The sequence below is a fragment of the Pinus tabuliformis genome, chromosome X (genome assembly GCF_031772625.1).
Source record: "Pinus tabuliformis cultivar Carrire ecotype Pingquan chromosome X, CPIR1, whole genome shotgun sequence".
NCBI lineage: Eukaryota > Viridiplantae > Streptophyta > Pinopsida > Pinales > Pinaceae > Pinus > Pinus tabuliformis.
Genome location: NC_142308.1, coordinates 1,035,227,676 through 1,035,254,591, shown reverse-complemented (window position 1 = coordinate 1,035,254,591; position 26,916 = coordinate 1,035,227,676). Strand labels below are relative to the sequence as shown.

At 37.7% G+C, this 26,916-nt stretch overlaps 1 protein-coding gene across 1 annotated transcript; it reads right to left on the bottom strand.

Annotated features, from left to right (window-relative positions):
• Positions 1-19,946: 19,946 nt before the first annotated feature.
• On the bottom strand, positions 19,947-23,117 carry LOC149143296 (uncharacterized). The gene has a single exon (XM_089451760.1). It carries the CDS (start codon positions 23,115-23,117, stop codon positions 19,947-19,949), a length of 3,171 nt encoding a protein of 1,056 aa, XP_089307886.1.
• Positions 23,118-26,916: the final 3,799 nt, after the last annotated feature.

Below are 26,916 nucleotides of genomic sequence, written 5' to 3'. Positions count from 1 at the left end.
GTATATGGTTATCTCTGTAATTTGTTGCGTTCCTGTTTAAATCCGGATCAGTGGTATCAGAGCGGTCTGCCTTTTCTCTGTTTTTCTTTGCATGTCCCCAACAAGGTCGGGATATAAGGAGTTAGGGCTTGAACTGGTTGAACCTTTGCAAGACCAGCCTCGCAAATCCCGACGGCCTCCCATGGCGGACGAGAAGAAAGACGAGGGGGCAGGAGATCCCATCAAAATCTTGCTCGAAGAAGCCCTCGAGCAACAACGGAACGCGATGATGGACAGTTTTGCCCAGATCCTTCAGCGGCTACCCAGAAGCAACGCATTGGCTTCCAGCAGCTACTCTGGAAACGCCACACCCTTTAAGGTACAGGTTAATTTTGAAATCCCCATATTTGAGGGTCAGATAGACGCAGATGCCGTAGATAAATGCTTAAATCTGCTAGAGGGTTATTTTTCTGTTCATGAATTTTCGAGTCGGGAAAAGATTGTTTTTGCTCTTCTCAAAGCAGCCCCCCATGTCAAGGACTGGTGGGAAACCTACTGCGAGCAGAAGGATGAAAGTACTGGCTCACTATTTTCAGCCGCACCCACCTGGGATTCATTCCGGGATGCCATCAAGGAGCAGTACTACCCTGTCGAAAGCTATGAGGATGAATACATAAAGTGGACCACGCTACGGCAGGGAAGGGACCAAGACGTGCCGGACTTCACTAATATTTTCCATACCCTTCGCACAAAGTTGGGTATCAAGGATTCGGAGCAACATTTGATACTCAAATACCGTGGCTGCCTGCACAAGTACATCCAGGAAGAAATACAATTCCTAAACATCCCCTCGCTCGGCGCAGCATACCGATATGCCGTTAAGGTCGAGCAGAAGTTTAAACAAAAGAAGTGAGACTTTGGATCTGTGAATCCAAAGCAGGGGAAAGGTGCCCCTAAACCACAGAAAAAAGGACAAAGTCAAGGCGGGACAGCCCAAGACAACCAGCCGAAGCTGCAAGCAAAGAACAGCGTCGCGAAGCCGAGAAAGGACACTGGAAAATGGTGCGAGTTCCATAAGAGCTCCACTCACAACACAAGTGAGTGTCGGGCCAAGCAGTCACTGGTAGCTGAGCTAAAGGTTTCAGAATCAGATGCATGTTCCGACTCTGAGTCAGAACCCGATAAGGGGTATGAAAAAGGGAAGCAGACCATTGATGCGGATCCCAGCGCCACTGTTGCTACCGCAAAGATCCAGAAAAATGAACCCGAAGATCCAGAGGAGGAGGAGCATCTCTTCCACTCCCCGATGTGGGTAAAGGGCTCCCCGATACAGTTCATTGTTGATAGCGGGAGTCAAAAGAACCTCATTTCGGCAGAGGTCGTGAAGCGGTTGGGCTTACCGACCACAACACATCCACAACCATACACCATTGGGTGGCTTCACCAAGGACGAGATCTTCGCGTGAGCCAGCAGTGTCGCCTTCCATACAACATCAAGCCCTTCACGGATGAGGTATTGTGTGACATTGCTCCCCTTGAAGTTTGTGATGTATTACTAGGACAGCCATACTTGTGGAAGCGACATGCTGTGTATGAATCAAGGCCCCGTGTTGTTATTATTACATTGGGAAATAAGTTGTTCAGGATACCAGAGGTAGCACCACCTGTCGCCATCTCTTTGATTACTGCAAAACAATGCAGTAAGATCATTTCCAAAACCAGGAAATTTGTTTTCCCGATGATATGCCCTCAAGGAAAGAAGAAGACAGTGGCCGCGGCCTCCAGACGGGGTCCCTCTGCACGACAACTACAGATGGACAAGATTGTGGAGGAGTACGAGGACATCTTCACCTCCCCAACAGGGGTTCCTCTGCACTGTCAAGTCAAGCACTCCATCGATCTGACCCCAGGTGCGCCGCTACCCAATGGACCAATTTATCGGCGCTCCGTTCTGGAGAACGATGAAATCAAGAGGCAGATTCAGGAGCTCCTGCAGAAAGGTCACATCTGTCCGAGTTCATCGCCCTGTGGGAGCCCGATCGTGTTGGTACAGAAGAAGGATGGGACGTGGAGAATCTTTATTGACTATCGAGCGCTGAACAAGATCACTGTCCGTAATAGGTACCTGATCCCGCGGATTGATGACCTCCTAGACCAACTAAAGGGGGCGAAATATTTCAGCAAGATCGATCTGAAGTCAGGATATCACCAGGTACCAATCGAACCCTCTGATGTATGGAAGACTGCCTTCAAATCCAAGGAGGGCCTCTTCGAATGGTTGGTCATGCCTCTAACAGAGCTCCGCAGTTTTCTAGGTCTTGCCAACTTCTACCGCAGGTTTGTGTTGGGGTTTTCTCATATTTCTTGGCCCTTGAGTCAAGTCACCAAGGGAGGGGCGAAAGCAAAATTCTTTTGGTCTGAATCTCAACAGAAGGCATTCATGGAGTTGAAGGATCACCTCTGCGCGGCACCAGTGCTCGCGTTACCAAATTTACAACAACCATTTGAGGTCGAGACAGGTGCCTCTGACTATGCTATTGGGGCAGTCCTTACTCAACATGGACATCCAGTGGCATATCACAGTGAAACACTTTCAGACACAGTCCGAAAGTACCCCACTTATGACAAAGAGATGTATTCCATTGTATAGGCCTGCTGACAATGGAAGCATTACATTTTGGGGAAGGAAACGGTCATCCACGCAGACCACCGACCCCTGCAGTTCATACAGACCCAAGGGAAGTTGCAGAATGATCTCCATCAGAAGTGGTCTACATACCTGCAACAGTTCCACTTGAATATCAAGTATAAGAAGGGCAACACCAATAATGTTGCAGATTGCCTCAGTCAACCACTGATCATGGCATTAACCACCGTGCTCAACTCTTGTGGGCACGAGACTTCTGATTGGCCACTTCTCTACAAAAGCGACCCAGAATTCGGCCACACATACCAGACACTCTTGGAGGGTCGGCATGTTGCAGATTTTCACCTCCAAGATACCCTATTATGCCACCTCGGTCACCTTTGTGTTCCTTCAAGCGAGCGTGCCAAGATGATTTGGGAAGCACATTACAGTCGGGCTGTTGGGCATTTCGGGGGTCGAGAAAATAGTGGCAGTACTGCAAAATTATTTCTATTGGCCGAATCTTCGACAGGATGTTGGGAAGTACATCCGATCATGTACTGCCTGTGCCATTGCCAAACCGACCATTAAGAAGCACAGCCTCTATACCCCGTTGCCTACCCCTATTCGACCTTGGGAATCCATCTCCATGGATTACATGTCAGGCCTTCCTTCCACTAAGCATGGAAATGACTGTGTTTTTGTGGTCGTCGACAGGTTCTCGAAGATGGCCATTATGGTGGCCTGCAAGAAGAATATCACAGCAGAAGCCACTGCTAAACTCTTCTTTGAACGAGTGTGGGTGCACTTTGGGATCCCACAGTCTATCATCTCAAATCGGGACAGTCGGTTTCTCAGCACATTTTGGTCCAGTCTCTGGTCAATGCTGGACACCAAACTCACGAAGTCCACAGCCTTCCATCCTCAAACTGATGGCCAGACAGAGGTTGTCAATAGGATGATTGTGCACATTTTGCGCATGTATAACTCAAAGCATCCATGCACATGGGACGAGAGCCTCCCCTATGTTCAGCACAGCTACAACCGAGCTCTTCACAGCTCCACTGGCCATAGCCCTTTTCAGGTGGGTTTGGGATTCCAGCCACTATGCCCCATTGATGTGGCCATGCCACTTGCAGCTACTCACATGAATTCAGCTCATGTCCAGTCCAAAACAGATAAGGCCACCAGCTTCATTGAGCACATCCAACATATTCGCCAGCAGGTCCATGACATTCTTGAGAAATCAAATGCCAAGTACAAGCAGCGACATGATCAACATCGGGTGCCACACAAGTTTCAGGTGGGCGAAAAAGTCTGGTTGCATTTGCAAAAGGAACGCCTTACTGGAGCCTATCGGAAATTGAGACCACTCCGATATGGTCCTTACACCATTACTAAGGCTATGGGAGACAATGCATTTGAGCTCGGCATTCCCCCATTCCTTGGCCTGCACCCAGTGTTCAATGTGGACCGCCTTCGGCCATACTTTCCACCATTGCAAGACACATCCGACATTGCAGAACAGCTCAAACCCACAGAGTTAAATCCAGATTGCATGGAACAAGCTGCAACTGATCGGATCATGGACACACAGATCAAGAACACTCGCCAACAGAATATCCAACTGTATCGAGTTGTCAAAGCAGGCCAACTCCTTCAGCAGGGCAAGTGGCTCACTAGGGAACAAGTTCAGCAAAAGTTTCCTCATCTCATGGAGGAGCTCAACGCAATGGGGACCATTGCTTCCTAAGGGGGGAGGAATGATCCAGGTGGATATTGGTGGCCACCTGCCAAGTCCACCTGGACCCCCACCATTGTATTTCTCAGCATTTTCAGTTTCCTTAATTGTAGCACAACTTACTATTTTTAGCAGTTTTTCGGGTCTTGAACTTCCAGAGCCGTTTTGAGGCCCTAAAAAACGTTTTTTGGGATAGATCTTTCTAACGAGCTATTGTATGCGTCAAACGGAGATCATATGCCAAAGTTACGACCCCGGGAAATTGGTGTACCAATTTACCCCAAACGGGGCCCAGAGTTTGGCGTTTCATCTTCTAGGGTTAGGTTTTGGAATGTTAAGGGTTTTCCTTTGTTTCTCAACAATAAATAGGCCTTCGAGCCTCATTGTAACACAGTTCAGAGGCATGTAGCCACCACATCTCTTCTCAGAGATAAGCTACCATCACCCTAGCTGGTTTATTTCCATTTCTGGTTGTAAGCATATTTCAGTATTTTCCATTAATGAAATGAAGTATTATTTCCGCTGCATCTTTGTGTATATGGTTATCTCTGTAATTTGTTGCGTTCCTGTTTAAATCTGGATCATCTGAAGATGGCATTTCCTTCAATGAACACTCCGGAGATCGACACATCCTTAGAAATTTCTAGCTGTAAATGTTTTAAAAACCATTCGAGAAGGAACTCATTAGGGATATAGGCCTTAATGAGCCTCTTCCTTCTGTGCCACTCTTGGATGTGGTCAGAAATATGAGTTACTTTGTCTTGTTGGAAACTAGTTAAAAGCTCCATTCTGACATCATATTGAACAGGAAACTGGAAATGGTTTTAAAAATTAGTAGCCATCTCACAAAACGGAGCAAAGGTACCCCCTCTTAGCTCAATATACCATTTTGCAGTGTTTCCATTTAGGGTGCATTGGAATAATCTCAACCTGATCGAGTTGTTGACCAAGGAGTTCGATGAAAACCATAAGTAGAACATGATTATATGATATGTCGGATCTTCCCCAGACTTCCCTTAAAATTTAGAAATATTATATAGAATTCTGGTTGGAATCGGAGGCCAAGCCAGATTCTAACAGATCAAATCACTCGTCAACTTCGAAAGATCTAGAAAGTTTAAGGTTGCTAGGAACGGTAACGCAGAGGCTTCGAAGAATTCCACCCACCAAGAGTAGAATTTCCAATATTATGAAAAGGGTATCCTGGATTTGAAGAGGCACCATGTTTCCATGGATTTCTCATAGAAGGAGCCGAACCATAAGGAAATCCTTGTGGCTCAAAAGCATTTGGAGGGTATCCACCCCTTACCACATGGTTATCATACATAGGATAGTTTTTGTCTAGTGGGACAATGAAAGAAGGGGATAACCCTTGATAAGGAATCCATGCACCAGCTAACGGAGGAAAGGCGTGAGGTTCCGACAGAAGCGAAGGGCATACTCCCCTACTGAACAAATAAATGGGATGAATTCCCAACCCCTAATCCACTAATGGAAGGATTTGGCCATCCTTGAGCTCCTTGGAAAGGATTAACATTCTGAGCATGTCACAAGTTCAATGACAGATTAGTGTTGTGAAGGCAAATCCCCTCTGTGGACTGAGGTGATCTCTCTAGTCCAACGAGTGGGTCTAGCAACAAACTAAACAAACTAACATACACTTTCCTAGCTTATGTTTAACAAATGCAGAGAGAGGGTGACCTACCTCGCTCTGATGCTAATCGCTCAATCCTTTGGAGATGACTTTGATTCCTTTGCTTCCAGGCTCGCTCCTTACTTTTTCTTCATGTCTGAGTACCTGCAAGAAAGATCAAAGAGAAATACAAGGTACAAGAGCATATATGGCATATATCAAACATAAACTACTTAATAGATCAAGGAGTATTAAGCTAAAAGCATACACAATTACACAATTATGGAAAGTGAACATCATATGTATATATCAATAAGCTAAAAAGGGAAGCATACAACCTATGCCTTGATGTTGGAGACCTCCTTTTGGTGGATGTCCAAGTCCAAGAAAAGACTCTTCAAGCACTCCTTCTCCAAGTTAGAATGGGAAACATTTTGGCATAATCTCAGTATAGGAATGCAGGCAATCAATGACCAATCATTTTGGGATGGAAGGGAGTTGATTTATAGGAAGAGAGAGGGAGTTAAGGATCCACAAAAGAGGGAGAGAGGTCCACATATCAAGGGGAAGACCCATAATGATAAGGTCAAGAGCTCCAAATGGGAGAGCTCAACCATATCTACAACCACTAATATACAACTCAATGTTCTCGAAATTTCTAGCATACGAAGCTTCTCCCCCATTTTGGGAAAACCTGCCAGAAGAGGTTCAACACAGATTTTCATATCAAAACTTGCGTTGGCAGTGCTAGGGTAAATCAGTGCAACCTGCCATCAGCACGGGCAAGTAGTGGAGCAAAGAGTGTTGGCCCTAATTACAGTTTTAGATACCCTTCTTCAGAATTGACTCACGCCAGTTTTCCTTTGGTTTTTCAGGGATGTTTTTGTCCGTGTATCATGAGGGATATACTTCATAGTTGTCAAAATTTTGGCATGCAACCCCCTCCAGCCCCCAGCCTTCCCACTTTTGTTGTGAGTGGAGCTCTTATGGAACTCACACCACTTTTCGGTGTCCTTCTTTGTCTTCATGGTGTTGTTCTTTGCTTGCGGCTTTGATGGGTTATCCTAGGTCGCCCCACCTTGTCTTTTCCCTTTGCTTTGTAGTTTGGGGTCACATTTCCCTTGGTTCGGATTCATAGATCCAAAGTCTCACTTTTTCTGTGTAAACTTCTGCTCAATCTTGATAGTGTATCGCTACATCGTGCCAAGTGAGGAGATGTTCAGGAACTCCGTCTCATCCAGGATGTACCTGTGTAGGTAGTCGTGGTACTTAAGTCCAAATGTTTCTCAGAATCCTTGATACTTAATTTTGTGCAAAGGTTATGAAAAACATTGGTACACTCGAACATGTCTTGGTCCCTTCCATGCCGCAGCGTGGTCCACTTTATGTATTTATCCTCATAGCTCCTGACAGGGTAGTACTGCTCCTTGATGGCATCCCAAAACGAATTCCAAGTGGGTGCGGCGGAAAATAGTGAGGGTGTAATTTCATCCTTCTTCCCACTGTAGGTTTCCCACTAGTCCTTAACATGGGGGGCGCCTTTGAGAAGTGCAAAAGTAATATTTTCCCGATGGGAAAAATCATGAACATAAAATATCCTTCTAGCAGATTTAACCATTTATCTACGACATTTGCATCTATCTGACCCTCAAATATGGGGATGTCAAAGTTAACTTGTACCTTGGGTGTGGTGCTTCCAAAGTAGCTTCTAGAAGATGTGTCACCCTTGGGTAGTCGTTGAAGGATCTGGAAAAAGTTGTCCATCATTACGTTCCTCTATCACTCGAGGGCTTCTTCGAGCAAGATTTTGAAAGGATCTCCTACCCCCTCATCTTTCTTCTCTTTCGCCATGGGAGGCCCTCAAGATTTGTGAGGCTGGTCTTGCTAAGGTTCGACTAGTTTAAGCTCTAGCTCCTTATATCCTGACTTCGTTGGGGACATGCAAAGAAAAACAAAGAAAGAGCAGACTGCTCTAAAACCATTTATTCGAACTTAGACAAGAAAGCAACAAATTATAAATATAACCATAAATATAGAGATGCAACAGAAATAACACTTCATTTCATTAATATCCAATATTGAAATATTCTTACAAACAGAATGGAAATAAGACTAGCTCGGGTGATGGTAGCTTATCTTTAAGAAGAGATGTGGTGACTACATGCCTCTGAACTATGTTACAATGAGGCTCGAAGGCCTATTTATTATTGAGAAACAATGAAAAAACCTAACCCTAGGAGATGAAGCGCCAAAACTATGGGCCATGTTTGGGTAAATTGGTACATCAACTTCCCAAGGTCGTAACTTTGGCATACAATCTTCATTTGACGCACACAATACCTCGATAGAAAGATCTATCTGAGGACTAAAACTTCTAAGTGGCCAACAATGGTGAGATATCCTTGTTGGCCCTGGTTTTCCCAAAAAACATCGTTTAGGGCCTCAAAATGGCTCTGGAAGTTCAGGACAGAAAAAATGCCAAAAATAGTAAACTGTGCTACAATTACGGAAACTGAAAAATTGAAAGAGACAGTGGTGGGGTTCTGAGTGGAATAGGTGGGTGGTCACCAACATCCACCTGGATCACCTTTCTCGCAAAAAAAACTTCTAACGATATCCTTATTTCCAACTTTACCAATTTCCATCTTCTTATGCCTTTTTTATTATTTATATTATTTATAGTGAGCACCCTTTCCTTTCCCTAAATGTCTCTTTCCATGAGTCACTAGAAGAGCACTTTCTAATTTCTCTTGCTTCAATCTCCCTTCTTCTTGAATACACATGGTCAATAGTTCATTAATTGATCATTGTTCCTTATTTGTATTATAAAAAGTCTTAGATGGCCCATATTCTATAGTCAATAACTTGAGTATGAATTAGAAAAAGAAAAATTATGGCAATGCAACCTTTAAAGCTTTCATTTGAGCAATTATTTCTCTCATTTACATAATGCCTTAACGTACTCTCCTATTACTGACGAGTTTCATTGATGATGGTTTGTTTATTAAGGTTTTGGCTAGTTCCTTTTCGAAAATCACATATTGTTGTTGAACAACATTAATGAATTCCTTTTCCTAAGAGCATTATGGAAAAAAATCTCAAATACCTTTTTCAACATGGTTCTTGATAAACATTAAACTTAAGCAATTAGACTACTTCTACTTCCCATATAAGGCCCATTCTAGCGGCATACTAGATTATGTAGGGATGGGTGGTTCATTCTCACGAAACATGAAATCTAAGTCCATGCACCCTAATGTAAGCATAATTTTCTCCTTGCAATCCTCAAAATTACCACCAATTAACATTGGAACACAAGATGATTCATTAGACATAGTTGCAGATAGAATAGCTACAAAATTTTAAAAAAAGTGTTATGATTCATATATGACCATAATTTAGATTTTTAACCTACATTAATAATACTAAGAGAAAAATTGTGTGCCATCATAATCTTCTTGTGAGCCGAGATTACAATATGCTAATTTATTTGCTCAATAACTTTATATGATATCAATGGGAAGATGACCCATTACCTATGAGCATTTAGAATCATCACTAATTTGATGCCAAATGTATCATCACATTTTGATTAATTCATGAATTATTATTTGTGGCTAATAATATCATTTTCATGGTTTAATATCAATTTGAAGTTATTTATTATCATTTGCATGTGATATATACTTTATCATTTATTTAAGATGTTATGGCTACTCTACGGGTCAAGTAAATGTTAAAAACATATAATAACATCAAGGATAATAGAAATGCATTAACTAATCTTGAGGTGAATACATCAAAACAATTAGTATAAATTAGCTAATCATAATATCAATGCATCAATTTTAATCATATAAAATTAACATATAATAGAATCAAAGATAATAAAAATACTTTAACTAATCTTGAAATAAATATATCAAAATAATTAATTAACATTAGCTAATCATAATATCAATACATCAATTTTAATCATATAAAATTATAATATATGAAATAAAATTACATAAATAACAATAAAATGATCCTATCACAAAAATAATACTTATCATAATCAAATAATACTTATCATACTTATCATAATCTTGATTTATGTGCATATGACACACCATGATACATTAATAAGAAATGTTTCCAACACAAACGTCTAACAGTTAATACGCTATTTAATTATAAAAAGTCTATCGTATATATAATTTAATTGACTTTCTTATTATTCCATATTATATAATTTAGTTGACTATTATACTTATAATAATGTTTCACACATTTCGTATTAATCATGATTAAAAATAATAATTGGACGACTCTTAGTTTGTTTTTTTCCGGACCACATTTCGTATTAATCATGATTAAAATTAAAAAAAATTGGACGACTCTTAGTTTGTTTTTTTCCGGAAGTGATTGTTTCATGCCTGCGCTTGTGAAAGATTAATTACAAAAGTTACACATTAAATTATATCGAGTGATTGTTTCATGCCTGCGCTTGTGAAAGATTAATTACAAAAGTTACACATTAAATTATATCGTTTCTTTTTTATATCTTTTCTTGGTCTAGGCTTTATTTTATATTATCAGAAATTAATTAATATATAATTATGTATTTTAGAAAAGTGTGTATGAAGTAATGTAGTTTTGAAAATTGTTTGCTGTAGTTTAATGATTATGTTTTTTTGTTTTGAAAGTTATGAAAAATTAGGTTATATTTTGAAAAAATCTGGCAGGGATTTTTGTAAATCCAAATAAAAACTATCAAAATTCATAATTTTAGGTGTTTTAGAAGTTTTTGATGGTGTTGAATCCATTTCCACCATCAAAAATATGATTCGGACACTGGGTCTACAAGATTTTTGAATTTTTTTTTATCCAAATTTTGACCACTTTTAACAGTGAGTCACTGGCAATTCCTCCGCATCAACAAATGACTCCCAAAAATTTAGTAAAGATTTGGGAAACTCAGCTTGATTTTAAATTATAAAAAGTTGTTAGAGCTTTTGTTGGAATAATAAGTAGATTATATTAATTAATGGTTTTGAAAAATTAATATGGTAAAAAAAATTAAATAAATATAAAAATATTTATTATTAAGTATGAGATAGTTATTTTGTTTTATTTTATTTTCAAAATATAATAAACAATTTTAAAATTAAATATAAAAAGTAAAGATTATGTTATTTTTTTAACCAAAACTTTTTTATCATTTTTTTACATATTAATAAAAGTTATTAACACTAAAAAGAAAATTTAAAAACATTAATTTAATTTAATTTAGTATATATATATATAGATAATATTATTTTTAATTGTTTGATGTATTTTATACAAGTTAATTAATAGAAAAATATTTCTTTCATATATTAATAAAAGTGAGATGTTGTTGTCAACCTAGTCAGTGAAGGATTCTACTACTATAATAGTATTGGGAAGAACTTGCTAAAATGGATTTATATATATATATATATATATATATATATCAAAATTAAATGCATTAGGCACATATCATATTATTTTTAATTGTTTGATGTATTGTTATACAAGTTGATTAATAGGAAAATATTTTTTCATACATTTTGATGTTATTGTCAACCTAGTCAGTGAAGGATTCTACTACTATAACGGCATTGGAAAGAACATATGAAATAATATTTATAAAATATCAATTTATCAATATCAAAATTAACTTTGATAATTTTATTTTAAAGTTATACTCTTAAAAATATTATAATAATATTAAATAATTTAATTTAATCAATTTCAATTTAATTTTATAAATTAAACATTTTTTTTTATAAGTTTGGTAAGACTTTTTGATTTTCGAGTTACATGTCCATTATTCACCCCTTTAAGGGGGAGGGTAGCACAAAATTTGAATGTTCAATGAGACTTCATTCCACAGCCATCGCCACTTGAGCTACCCCAAGCAAACATAAGTTAAACAATTATTATTTTATAGATTTATTATAATTAAAAAACATTTCTCTTCTAACAATATTAAATAAGTTAATTTCAATTTCAATTTCAATTTAATTTTATAAGTTAAACCATTATTAATTTATTGATTTATTATAATAAAAAATATTTATCTTCTAAAAGCATATGTTATGATATAATGGTTAAAATATTAAAAATAATTTAAAATACTGGATACACAACTATTGGGTATCTCTACCCACATGAGATTGTATCATAAACCTTAAACATAGAATATTACAAATATGAATTAAGCTAATTGAAATCTTCTTTGAATTTAGGGACACATGAGGTGAGGGATCCTTTGTGATCTTGACGAGCATCAAAAAATTAAGTTTGCCTAGGGCCTTGGTAAAGAAACCAACATGACATATATGTACGGCCTTCCGCTAGGACTCCAACTAGCCAAGGAGAAAGGAATCTCAAGGATCACAATTGTTGGGGACTCTCTCATAACAATTCAATTCCTACATAATGACACAACTCCTAAGGCTAATAAACTAAATATTCTCCTTTAAAGAGTCATGACCATCTTTGATTCCTTTTGGCATAAAAGTTTCTATCATATTCTAATGATCCAAAATTCTAAAGCGGAAAAACAAGCCAATCAAACATGCAATTTGAGGAAGGGGTAAATAATGATCAATGGGAAAAAGGGATGGAAAAATATACCATGACTTCATTAATAAAAATGAAATTGAGCTCCTCTATGTATTTATGCCAAAAAAACATTAGAGCCAAGTGGGGAAATTTTGGTTTGATTGTCCAACTTAACGGTTTAAATGCAATCCTTATTCATTCATTTAAGTGTGAATTAATCAATCAATCTGGCTGTAGTCTCTCTTGGGAGGTGGCAAGGGGCTCGCATGTTGACCACATGCCCACTTGTCCCTCGCCCACCATGAGATCGCATGGGAGGATTTGGTTTAAAATCTCACACTGTGTTCACAAAAATTCCGAGCAGCCAAACTTGATAGGTTTATTGCTCACACCAGACGAAAGGATGGCGCCAACGTGGGAGATACAAAGTTTGTTCTTCTCATTAATGGAGTAGAGTAATGACTTGAGTATAACTCTCATTTATTTAAAGGAGCATGACGGCCATTGGAACAGTGTGAAATCTCGGCTCTACTTCCTCCGTGTCTTGGGGATCCCTTTGAGCCAACAAGCTTTGGATGAGAGATTGGTGTCGTGTTGCGCCCTAGCCAAGGTTGAAGTTTTCTCCTCGAGATTATATTTCATAGTCGAGCTCTACTTTTGGGATCTTGGCCAACAAAGGAATCTACACCCGTTTGATTTCAAGCTCCAAACAAATTTGGTGGAAATTGTCTGGGGATGAGCTAGTCCAAGTGACAAGCAACATAAGAATTCGTTGCCCCACACGATGGTTGGTCTGCATGTGACTCCTTAGTAACATTCGAGGAAAAATTTGGTAATTTTCTGCCTTTTCTTGTACATTGCATCAGAGTACAACCTCTCTTTGGTGTTTCTCTGTGGCTATCAATGCCCATCTCCCACTTCAATTGGCATGCATTTTTTTGGTATTTAGGATGGTTTTGGCTGGTGACAAAGGTTGGAATTGGAGGCCTCCAATTTTCAAGGATGTGATGGACAACTCTAGTCGAAGAGGTGGAAGTAAGGGAACCTCAAATTCATGTCCCCTTTGCCCACACCCTCCTATCAATGATATCATTGACTATCATCCCCTTCTTCAGCTCTCTCACACGGTTGCATAATAGTTTGAAAGAATGTAGGGATTTCAAGACTAGATCAATCGGAAAAATGACGAAATTAACACCCTTCAAAGCCAATTGGAGGACCTCTCTTGGACAATTCAAACTACAAGACAACAAAATTTAGAAGGAAACACAAGTGCAGATCATACAGAAGCAATGTTAATTGATTCCTCTTCTTGTGAATGACAAAATATTATAAAATTGTTCTACTTTGTGGTCAATTTTACAGTGTTTATAGTTGCAAATATGCTACTAAGATGTATGTAGCAAGCAGTCAATATGTTAATGATGTAAAAATTTACAGTTTATTTCTTTTGCCAAAAAATCTGACTTCAGATTTTGATGTAAATCTCCCAATTTTTTTGTTGCATTCAAAGCACAGATTTTATCAAAATATCTACTTAACCGTGTTTAAAAAAAAAAAATTCTTCAAATTTGCCAAAATCTATTCCAAAAACAAAAACGAATCGTAAAGTGCCAAAATTCTCTTAATTTATAAATAAAAAAATTGCAATAAACCACGCTAGAATTTTTCAACTAAGTAAAGCTTGACTTGGAGCTGAATGGGCTTGGATTTAGTACAGTTTCTACAATTTCCACAACCAAAAAAACACGAGCATCCGCAAAATCTCCAAATTAAAGTGTAAGTAAACACATACGATTTTAAAGGTTTCTCCGATCAAAATGTGCAAGAATTTATAACTACCTTAGATTAAATTTTATCTCATGTATTCGAGACACTGATAGCCATAAACACGATAAAATATTAAGAATGACAATATAACCAGGCTCTAAAAACAAGAAATTCTCATTTTTTTTTTTTCATTTTTTTGGAAGAAAAAAACATAGCGACCATTCAGCAAACCAACCTATCTCAGTACGGCTTTTCCCACCTACGATTCTGCCACTAGTTCTCCCACCTATGATTTTGCTACTAATTCTTGTGCGAGGGCTAACCATTTTCATTACTGAGTTGAGGCTTCTGTGATCCATAACAAGTTTATGATAGATTTTTTGGCGAAAATCACATGAAAAACCATTTGTCGACGAGTTTCGAACCAACCAACCTCACGATGAACCACACTGGTTGGTTCGAAACTCGTCGACAAATGATTTCTCATGTGATTTTCGCCGAAAAATCTATCATAAACATTTTCATTACTATTAAATAAATAAATTTATTTATTTTAGAATTTTAATTTAATTATCAATAATTAATAAATAAATATTAGGAATTTAATTTTTATATAATATTTTAATATTATATATTTTAATCAATATGAAACCCAAAACAATTTGAGTCAAAATTGTATTGTTAAATTTAAACTAAAAAAGTCAGGTTGTCTATTAGTTATATCGCATTTAAAAATTAAATTAGATGAAAGTATCTAATATGTTAGATTCGACCAAAGAAATTAAATCTTTTTAGGTATAATTTTTTTTTCAAATTTTGCATTTCAAAAGAGGTTTACATTTTGAAACATGTGACCTCTCAAAAGTTTGTATATATCAAATAGTGCAACTATATAAATCAAATGATTGGTAAAATGCCCATAAGCCACTAATCCATAATAAACAACAAAACACATACTTCATGAAATATACATTCCTAAAAAAAAAGAAGAAGAAGAAGAAGAAGTCATAAAAATTAATTAAATTATAATTATAATTTAAATTCTAGTTAAAATAATAATAATATATAAACCTTGATCGAGGTGTGTGCTGGTAGATGGAAGTGCTTGCAGGTAGTGATGATGAGTAGAGGTGATTTACGTACCACCGCCCCCAAACGCTCAAAGCGATGGGTACAGTGGCCCTTGGCATGAGTACATGCAAGGGTGGTGGGAAAGGTGGCAAAGATGGCAAGGGCGAGGTGGGATGCATAGTAATTAAGGCGAAACAAATGGGTAAGAATTGTAATTTGGCTTGTGGAGTAAGGAACTGGAACAATAGAGAAGGAAGGTAACGACAACAACGACATCAACCTTGGAGCGGAAATGAGTATGTATCTTGGCTCTTCGCCTCCTTTGCAATGTCGACCTGGTTTGATTCTTGTTGGGGGGAGAGGGAGATACTCGAGAAGGGTAATTGGGGGAAATGAAAGTGAGATTGGAGGAGGCATCGAGCTGCATTAGTCTAGCTTTGAGTCTTTATTTTGAGCCTGTTGGGATTTAATTTGGCTTGTGGCTATGAGGACCTTACTGTGGGTGGCACTGGGATCCCAAGCTTCACATACTGTGGGCTGAGAGGGGCTGGTCATTGGGGATGGGTAGGTAGCCGCTCGACATTGGAGGCTGAGGGTAGCAAAGGGTAGCTAACATGTTGGGTTGGTAGATGGAGTAGTAGTCATAACCATGGAAAGCTATGGGGAACTAGGAATAATTACTGTGTTAAGAGACCATCTAGGATTCCTGTGGGGGAGGACAGGCATGACAAGGGCAGAGGAATGGTTTTGGCTTACTAGGCAGAGGGGAATGGGATGGCACACCACAGAAGAAAACTGGCCAGGCTAAAGCTAAGCCCATTTGCATGGCCTTGGCAGGGGCTTGTCAACCACACTGAGTATGTGAGGCAACGAAGAGGGAGGAGTGAAAATCCAGAAGGGATAAGGAGTCTGACCCTGCCTCAAGGCTAGCTCACTGCCCACCCTGCCCCCAGTTCTACTCGTAAATGGGACAAGACAAAGAACGGGGAGAATGACGACATTGACAATCCCAACCAGGACAGTAATATGCTACAATGCTTGCGGTTAACATCTCTTTCTTGTGAACAGGTATCGAACCGTGCTGATATGGCTCGGCCAGCGAGAGGACGGGGACGAGGAAGACAGGGCCAGGAGTCTGGAAAGGCCAAGGACCTGAGCATGTCGGAACCTCGCAGATGAAGGAAATCAGTGGAGCATCACATTAGTGAAGCAATTGTGGCATATCGAGAGGGAACGGATGAAGGCATTCAGAATTTGTTAGAAGAATGGGAAGAAGAAATCAAGCAAGGTAGTGAGACAGAGGAGGAGATGGAGAATTGGAGGACACTAGTCCTGGACCCTGGGAATACCAGAGGAAGGATAACCCAATTCAAGTAGACTTTATACCTCTACTGGCTAATGAAAATCCTGTTGGGGAAGGCCATGGAATAGATCTCAGTGGGGATGGCACTCTCTCTCCAAGGCATGTTGAGTTACAAATAGGATCTGTAGAGAATTCAGTTTCAACTCCATAAGTAGGACATTAGATTGGACAAAATTCAAAGGCACATTCCATGCATCATATAATTGACTGAGATGCCTAGAGCAACTGTCAAGGATCTGACACCTATGGAATCGACATCGGAAGAGCAGAAGGGCTAGTCAGTTTACCTTGTTTCTTTTTGTTTTATATGCAGTTAGCATTTACTTTACGTCATGCATGTTTAAGGATAGCTAGACATATAGAGTCTGGTCATGAAACAGAGACATACATATCTTGGTTAGAAAGATTGAAACTTTATTTTTTTTGGATGGCTTACAATGAGGATAGGTGGCCAACAGACTTGGTTTCCCACTGGGCAAGTTGAGGCCACTTAGCCAACCTATGTGGTGTAAATTTGCCGATTATAAATAGAAAATGAAAGGTCGTGCCAAACTTAACAATATATGTATATGTATATGTATATGTATATGTATATGTATATATATATATATATATATATATATATAAAATAAGATTCTAAGGAGATTTACTCCCACTTTACCATGTTGATTCTTAGTATGTAAATAGATTTAGTTGCAATACCATGACTCATCAATACCACATGTCCAAAGAGCCATAATCCACTTCATATCACACTTATTCATATAACATTTCTTTTAACTAATCAATTTAATAAAAAGGGAAAAAATGCATAATTATTTTGAAGATAAGTCTTAACCTTTGATTTGGGTATACTACTAAGAATAATCTGTAGCATTTAGTGGAGGTTAAATCCCTATCATCCACTTAATAATTATTGATAATTAAATTAAAATTTTAAAAACTCTATTCCAGAATAAACATGCTTATAGACACTTTTGATTTGTGTATACTAATAAAATAATCTGCAATATTCCATGAAAGTTAATTATTAATTATGTAATTTTTTTAATTAATTTCATTTTAAAATTGAATAAGATTTTTAATTACTCCATTGATTTTGAACAGCATAGAGATTGTTATTATCTTATTATCTAAATATTATTAGATGAGTGATTATCTTATTAGGTATTTATTATTTGATGAGTGTTAACGAATAAATGATTTGACATTATGAAATAATGGATTCTTGTGGCTTGAGGGATAAACCCGATACATTAAGTCAAAGAGGGGAAAAGGCAGAATGATTAATTATCATGGAAAATAACAGGAATTATTCAATGGCTTACCTATAGTCTCAACAATATTGTCTTAGTCATTGACACTGGTTATGGACAGAAAGCGGATCTCATTGCTGTAATATTCCATGGATACATTTGAATTTATTAGTAACTCCAACACACCTTAAAAACAAAAACCCCAACAACATACCAGGTTTATGATAAATTTTGGATTTGGAACTAATAAACTTTAAAAAGCTACAGTGGACAGTATTCTTAATTTGAATAAGCATTAAACAAGCTGAGCAAATATGAAGAGGCACTACTAAACAAAAAATCGCCACTTGATAATTAGATGCAGTTTTTATTACAGGATGCAATTAATAAATAATCAATTGTACTCTTCAAGGCACCCAAAAATGTTAAAATTGTATTTTATTTTGACATATTGCAATAAGAGAACATTTCCTTTTCTCAGTACGTATTTGATTTTTTGTATGATATGATTTTTTGTATGATATGAGATATATATCTTTAGCCTCGTGGACGTTAAAATAATTTCTTATATGAGATATATATCTTTAGCCTCGTGGACGTTAAAATAATTTCTTTCTTTCTTCTTCTTCTTTCTATTCTAATAAAAGAATAAAATGCAAATAATTTGCAAAAAACCAGTCTGATCAGCTAAGACAAGTTATCATGGTCATATCTTATGGCATTACATTTAATCCCCAAACAGTGAATGCATAATCCAAAGAGAAAACAAGAACCAAAAAAATGTCCAATCTTCAGCATAAATTGAAATAGATTGTCATGTTTTCTTCCAATGAATATTTATTTTTCTTCTTTTCTTTTTCATGTCACTAAGCTGAGCCCAGCCCAGTTTATTAGATGAAAAAAAAACCCTATAGAATTATCACTGATCTAACAATCATGGAATAAAATTTCCTCTCATAAAGCAAGGGCAAACTGTTTACATGCCATTACACCAGCAATCATAGAAGTCCTGAACAGCAATTTCATCTAGTTCTAGGTTGTTATATAACCTTTAAAATCAAACTGTCAATAATAGCACTTTTCACTTTTCATTCTGGCAATAGAACAGCCATTTCAATATTAATTAAATTCTTCATAACCTGTACACATTGAACCCTTGAGTGTTTAAACATCAGAAATCTCTCTCTCTATATATAAACAAACGCATATATATCAAGATAAAACCAAAGATACATTTATGCAGTGCCATCTTCAGCACTCTCAAAAAGCAAAAAAATGTTTACTGTTTAAGCAACAATACAGAAACTGCTTCACTCATTTTCCCTTTATCCCATCACTGTTTATAGTCAGGCTTTAGGTCTCTTCACACTCTTCATACAAAGCTGCGTTTAGAACACAGATACAAAAGAAATTAAAACAACACTTATCTACTAAACAGTTGTTGTATTCAACATAATGAGAAATGTATCGCACTCTTCATAGAAAGCTGGGTTTAAACCACAGACACAAAAGAAGAACATTTGTCTGCTTAACAGTTGTATTCAACATAATGAGAAATATATGGAGAGAGAACATTTATTTCCATCTGATCTCAGACACCTCCACTGTACTTCCCAGACCCTTGATGCTTCTTTTAATAAATGGCCAACATTGCCGTTAAGTCCCCTGAATACATGCTAGAAGGAAAGAGACGAGGAGATGAGAAATGGCTGTTAGCTCTCTTTTCTATCCATAACAAGAACTAAATTTTCTAGTTGAACTAGATTTTCCATTTATCAAGTCTACTAAGTTTGGAATCTCCTATCACTGGTAGTTAAACTGATTACTCCTATTTATTTTAAACATATAATGGTGGTTGTCCCTTTTTTCTGAATTTTCTTTTCTTACATTATGGATCTAAACTTCATTTATTTATCAACCTAAGTTGATTCTCCTCATTCATCCAATACACCTAGCTTCTCTGTGCAACCAGAAATAAGTTCAGTTTCAGATATCTCTGATGGCAGCCTCCCATACGTCCGTGTTGCAGGCAATGTCATCTTAGTTGATATCAATCTCAATGCCTGACTCAGCGCATGCTTATTCCATCTTTGCTGGATGAAAATCACAATTGCAAGCACCACAGCAGTCACAGGGATAGCAATATCTCCAAACTTGGAATAAAAATCTGAGCCAGGATTTGCAAATTCATATACATCTTCCAAGTAAGGATTAAAAACTGGAGGTATAAAGTAATCATAGATGTGAGGAAGGAGCCGCAGAACAGTGATACCAATGTAATATAGTTTCCTAAGTGGTTTACGTTCAAAATGCCAAAGAGTATTACCGATAATTTGAGGAAGCAGGAAGAAATCCTGTACCAGACCCACATACTCCTGGAGCTCAGTCTCCCAGTCAACTTGGTTGTACGCATGGCGTGCTGAATACAGATAGGGTGAGGACTGAATTGGGCGGCTACTGGTCTTCAAGTTATGAACAATCAGCACAATTAAAAAACCCATAGCATGTATAGCAGAGGAAATAGCAAGCACTCGTTTATCGCTCGGGACTCTCCATGGCTCTGAAGGACTCCTTGTCAGCAATCGAATACGAGATTTCCAAACCTTTTGGCACAGTCTTAGTGTCAATAGACATGCAATCAACACTAGCAGTTTAACCATGTACTCAATCTTCTCAGACCCTCCGCTCTGAATCGGAGCAGTGAAATGATTATACCCCGGCTTAGATTTCATACTTTTGAACAAGGCCTCTGCACCTGTTATGAGAGGAATACTGTATCCAATGGCCTGAACGCCCAGCATGACAAGAGAGATGTATGGAGAGACTTCTGTCTTCTCTCGACTGTAGAATAATTGGCTCACAATGCACCCAATCATCATGAATAGTGTCAATATACGTAACATGAGTTCTACACTTATGCGAGAAATGATCTCTTCCCTCTGCCTCTGATATAGAATGGGAAGAGTCTCGATTTTCATCTCCTTGAAAAAAAGTGGGTCGTCAACAGTTCGTTGACTTTTCATGGAAAGCTTCACGGTTGGATTTCTGAACCACCAGGCATTTGTAGGTGGATATTCCACTTCCACTTCAATGAGACAATCAAAACCATCCTGCAGATCCCCTGTTTCATGCAAAATTCTCCACCATGGAGCTCGAAAATCCCTTCGAACATCCCTGCATCCTATAAGGTGCATTTTACCCACCCTTGGATCATAGAAACCCTCAAGAAAAAGCTTTGAAAAATTGCCTTTCAGTTTCAGCTGTGCAGCAACTTTCAAGGACTTCTCCTCGTCAGGTCCTTTTGAATGAGGCGATTCCCGAACCTTCTCAGATATGAAAGAAGTGTTTGAGGCCTGGTCCCAACCAACTCCCACAAATTCCTCGATGGCTATAACATCCAAACTTATGACGTTCATGACAAAATTGCCTCTGGAAAACTGGAAAACTGGTGACTTCACTGAGAGATCCCGGCTAAGAACAGAAAAACTACGTCTTGTCTTGCCCAAATCCTTCTGGGGATACTTGAAGAACAATTTGCCAAAAACACCAATCTCATCTCTCTCCATTTGGGCCAATTTGGTCTTGTTGTATTCGTATGATATATTGTTGAACAGATCCTGTGGCACAGGTCGAGGATGTATCAGCTCAAATGAGAGATCAAATGAAAGTGGAGGGAAGGAATTTGTACTGTTCTCAATGCTGAAAATGCTGCCAACAATTACACTTCTTTGCTTGATTGAGAGTGAAAGGGGGATGTAAATGCAGATTCGTGAATTACAAGCACTGTGATTCTTGATGGATCCAAGGCATCCCACCATACACAACTGACCAGAAGATGAGTCCCATTTACCCTCTGCAGTCAACGTTAAGTCATTAACGCCTGATCTTTTACATGCCAAATACCGATTCTGTGAAGGAGGCACGGCTCGAAAAACCGCACTAACATTTGCAATACCTGAATCAGATAACCCCGTACACTTCAAATTTTGCATACAAAGCGTTGTATCATCAAAACTGCCATTAGTTTCATGAACTTTATTATCCATAATGAATGGGCCCAACTTGCTACAATAGGCATCTGTGCCATTGCACTGCCAATTGGGAACCACGTCCAAAACCGAAACATACATCATATCCTTTATAGCTGAACAGAATTGCTTCCCTCGATATACTTTGATGCCTTTTGACTGGAAATTGTCTGGATCTTGGTGAGGAGCACAAGCATTTGCCACCAAGTTCTCAGAGTCAAATTCATAATTCCTATCAGTAGCCAATAATAGTGAAGAGATGTCAATTTCATCAAAATAACTTGAATTGGAGTGCGGATTGAGGCTTGTCAGTGTTCCTCGAATCTCCCTGTTAGTCAGAGAAACCTTGCTCGGATAGCGCAATCGCAGCAAAATTCTATCGTCTTTTAGCAGAGTGGGGGGCTGTAACTTTGATTTATTCAACCAATCCCAAGGATCTGCAGCATTATTCCCACGGGCAGGGAAATTGGTACTGCCCAGCATACACAACAACCGCTCTTCTTTTGAGTTTTTCAATTCTTCTAAGTAGACTCCTTCAAGATGAATCGTAAGAGAAGTAAAACCAGGACGAATATTAAAGTCTTGGCGTCCCATATCCCTGAAGGAGAAGCCTTGTGCTCTGGATGTGGCCAACTGTAAAATCCCACTCACATTCACCATTTTTCCAGAGACCTTCTTTAGATCCACATCTGTAATCAAGAATGAAACCAGATTGATAGGCGAATTGTTTCCAGGGACGATGTAATTGGAGTTTCTTCTCGTAAATGGTCCCCTGTGATTGGACTCACTTGTGGTGAATGGCAGAAGAGGAGCAGAGCCATTGTGTTGATTCCAGTCCCCATTTACAAAAGAGAGCTCCTTCTCAATCCTATACCTTCGGTTCTGCTCTGGATGCAGCACTGAAGCCTCTGCTAAAACAGAGCTACACTCCTCCTTTATCTCATTAAAGCGACTGTAGGTTGATGGATCATTCGGTTTTATCATCAGAGAGTGAGAATTGGCGGGGCCGTAAATACAGAAGAAAGAAGTCACAGCCAATACCCATATACCAAACAGAGCTGGGGCATACGTTCCCATGTTTTTTCCGAGTCCAAACCACATTTGCACTCCAAACGGATTCAGATCTTTGGATTTGATAGTACAATTGGAGGACAAAAGCAAAACTTTTTCAGAAGCAGCTCGTGTGAGCTCAAAATGGTAAGGGGTTAGAAGCTTGAGATGCCAGTGAAACTATATATTAATTTATCGACTCAAATGAGCGTCTAGAAAAGGGTTGGAAAACGGGTGCAAGTGTTGACATAGTCACTCGTAATTTTTTTTCCCAAATCAGGCCATATATATATATATATATCTATCTATCTGTCAACCGTATCGGTCAACTTGCTAGGATAAACAGAGAATTCTGCAGGTCCTTTTTACTAGCATGCTAATAAAATGTCATTTTACTATAAAATATTTTAACTATGAAGATTAATTTATTTTTTTAACTATAAAGTTTATTTTATTTTGTAATTGATGTATAATGATGATGGTGGTGGTGGTTAACGTCTGTTAAGACTAAACATTGGTCTATCAGACCTAAAGAAACAAATTATTTATTTTGATTTAAGATTTTATTCATATGCTCAAAAAGCTTGATTGTAACAAAGATTGTGAAACTAAGATCTAATGTGGTTGTACACGGGGCACTCTAAGAGGAAGTGGTTTTCATCCTCATGTTCCTATTCTCACATATATGGCAGATCCTTTCTATCCATGGCGTTTTAGGAACTGCCCAACGACCTGTTTCACTATGGAGCTCATGAGAATTCGTTCTAATCTTTGCTATATTAATTTTTTTCTTTGAGCTAGTTAAAATAGAGAGATACTTTTGATCTTCTAGGGTGGGGTTGATGACCTTCTTATAATAACTTAATTTTCTTTTAACCGCTAAATCTTTCTCACACCACATTTTTTCTTTGAACTTAGAAGTAACAATATCTTTTAGGTTATTTATGTTTTGCAATGCATCATTCTTGTTGATCTCCCAATAGTTTAACTAGGCCCTTGTGTCTTTATGCCTCACACCACATTTTTTCTTTGAACTTAGAAGTAACAATATCTTTAATGTTATTTATGTTTTGCAATGCATCATTCTTGTTGATCTCCCAATAGTTTAACTAGGCCCTTGTGTCTTTATGCCACCCCCGATTGAGCCTTAGGTGGTTTTGGCTGGAATTTAAAGCTAGCTTAGGAAGTCTATGATTGTCTATGTATATAATATATACATAATTAGATTTTGAAGTTTTATTAACCATAAAAATTATTTTATTTTTTAATTGATTTATATAGTATATACATAGTTGACTTTGAAATATTTTATTCAATTTGAATAATGAAATATCTTATTACTTCCCACATTATATACATTAAAACGTTATTATTATTATTATTAAATAAACAACATTTTTATTGGGAAATAGAAAATATATATTCATGCAATATGAATTTTTTTATTAATATATTTTAAAAATATTATATGTCAATTTCATATTGAATATTCAAGGGACTACACATCTCCCTCATATCCTAAATTAAATAATTAGTATCAATACAATTCGCTTTGCATATTGAAATATTTTAATTGATATAAATATATATTAAAGGACTACACATCTCCCTATATCCTAAATTAAATAATTAATATCAATACAATTAAAACTCTCTTTGCATATTGAAATATTTTACTTCATATACATATTGAAATATGCATAAAAAGTAATTAGATTTACTTACTTTCAATTATTTATTTTGTCTCTTTACAAGATATAAATTATTTTATATAAGGAGGGCACATGCCTTGAATTTAAAATTTATATTTGTCATCTGTCGTGTAGAAACCATCGGGGCATTTTTGCTTTTGGTCTTTTATGGCTCTTCTCCTTCCTAACATCAATTCTAATCTCATCCTCAGTAATAGCAACATATTCTTCAGCTTCAGTTTCAACTTCCTCCTCTTCAAAAGTAACATGTCTACCTTTGCTAGATGTATCCACTATAGGCATTCTTTGTTCATCCCTTAGATGTAGTTTTGTAGCATAATGAATTACCCTTTTTTGCTTGTTTGTCATATCTTCTTCTGACCCTGAGTAGAAATTGCTGACAACATTCATAATATCTTGATCTATAAAATAAATTCCTCCCAACATAATTGAAAGATTTTCAATAAAATTTTGTCAAACAAAATATCACATGTCAATAAAAACTAAGTTATAAAAGATATAATGATACAGTTACAATAATGCAAAACACATAAATATAAATACAAATACTTACCATATCTTGTGCAATCTCATTTATTATTTGTTTACACATCTTTGTAGAATCATCTGTCATGTCATACATTGATAATGCAAACTGATATTTAATCTTGTCATGTGACTTGGGTGGTTTTGTAAGTACATAAACAACTTCAGTATCTGGTATCAAACACATGTCTAGTATTTTTCCCAACACCTCATAACTTCCATTATCGTTAGGGATATCAACATATAGATATATCTGTAGATGTTGTTTGCCTTCTCTATCTTTCATGAACCATATAAGTTTTGTATGCTTCACTTCTTGTGATTTCTTCTAGTAAGAAATCAACTTCTTAACCTTTGAGGCATTTGCTAGATTTGTAGTTATTAGCTTAGCTCGGGTTCATTCAACAATATTTTTTGAGGATCCAACTCCAGTTTTAGCAGTCTTTGGTCCAGAAAGATTCACAAAAATATTCCTTGATGTCATTTTCCTGCAAAAAATATACACATATATAAATCAATAAATTACAAAAAAACCAATAGCTTAAGTAAACAAACAAAATGAAACAAAATCTAAAAACGAAAAAAGACTAGAAACATGAACATCGACCCCCATGACAAGATGGATGTTAGGTTCATATAGGGAATAAAAAAAATCATTTGTCCCCGATTCCTTGGTAAGCCAGGGGTCGATTCTAAGAATTGACTCCTTGCATGTCTAAGGGACGATTCTCAGAATCGACCCCCTGCCTGCTAGGGGGTTGTTGTGCCTTAGTGTCGTGTCGTGCATGTGCATGCGGGCAGGTGCACCTGGCCATGGGCATGCCCACCTGGGGCAAAAAGGCCCCCTGACAATGCCTGTGGGTGGGCACGTTGTGATAGACATTTTTGTGCCTTACAGCTATAAGCATGAAATGTCCATAATCTAAGGGATCCAAAGTCCCTAAACATGTTGTTCCTACCCTTAGAGGAACAAGGCTAACAAACCACAGCAATTCACAGAAGTTCTCCACCAGAAACTGCTAAAAAACAAGTCAATTCAGGATCAATTCAGAGGCTCCACTAGCTGTCTGCGCTGAAATGCAGAGATTGCACTGGCTAGGTGCACTGCAACGCAGGTAGAAGCACTACCAGGGTGCGCTGAGCGGGAAGTGACAAATGGCAAGTTCATTCAACGAGGTGGAAAGACCCTGGAAGCTTCCAGAATCTTCTCCAATGACACTTGCCTCAAGGAATTCGACTAGTGATGAGTAAGAGGCTCTTAGTCTCCAAGTGGAAGCAAGAACTGACAGAGGGAGAGGACACTAGTCAGATCTCAAGCTGACTCATCCTCTCTCCAAACATCTATATATGGATCTCTCCTCCATGAGATCTAGAGGCTGGAATTTTGTTATTGCAAAGAACTGCTGTTGGTTTGAGACTGGAATCATTGGGTGCTTAATGCTTTGAAGGAAGGTGAAGATAGGAATTTCATTTGCTGGGGAGGAGATGCTGGATTGGAGCCCTCTAGGTTGTATCTCTTCCTGAACCTTGTTATTCATCAATAAAGCTATCTTGGTTTCTCCTATATACTGATGTATCTTTGATGTATG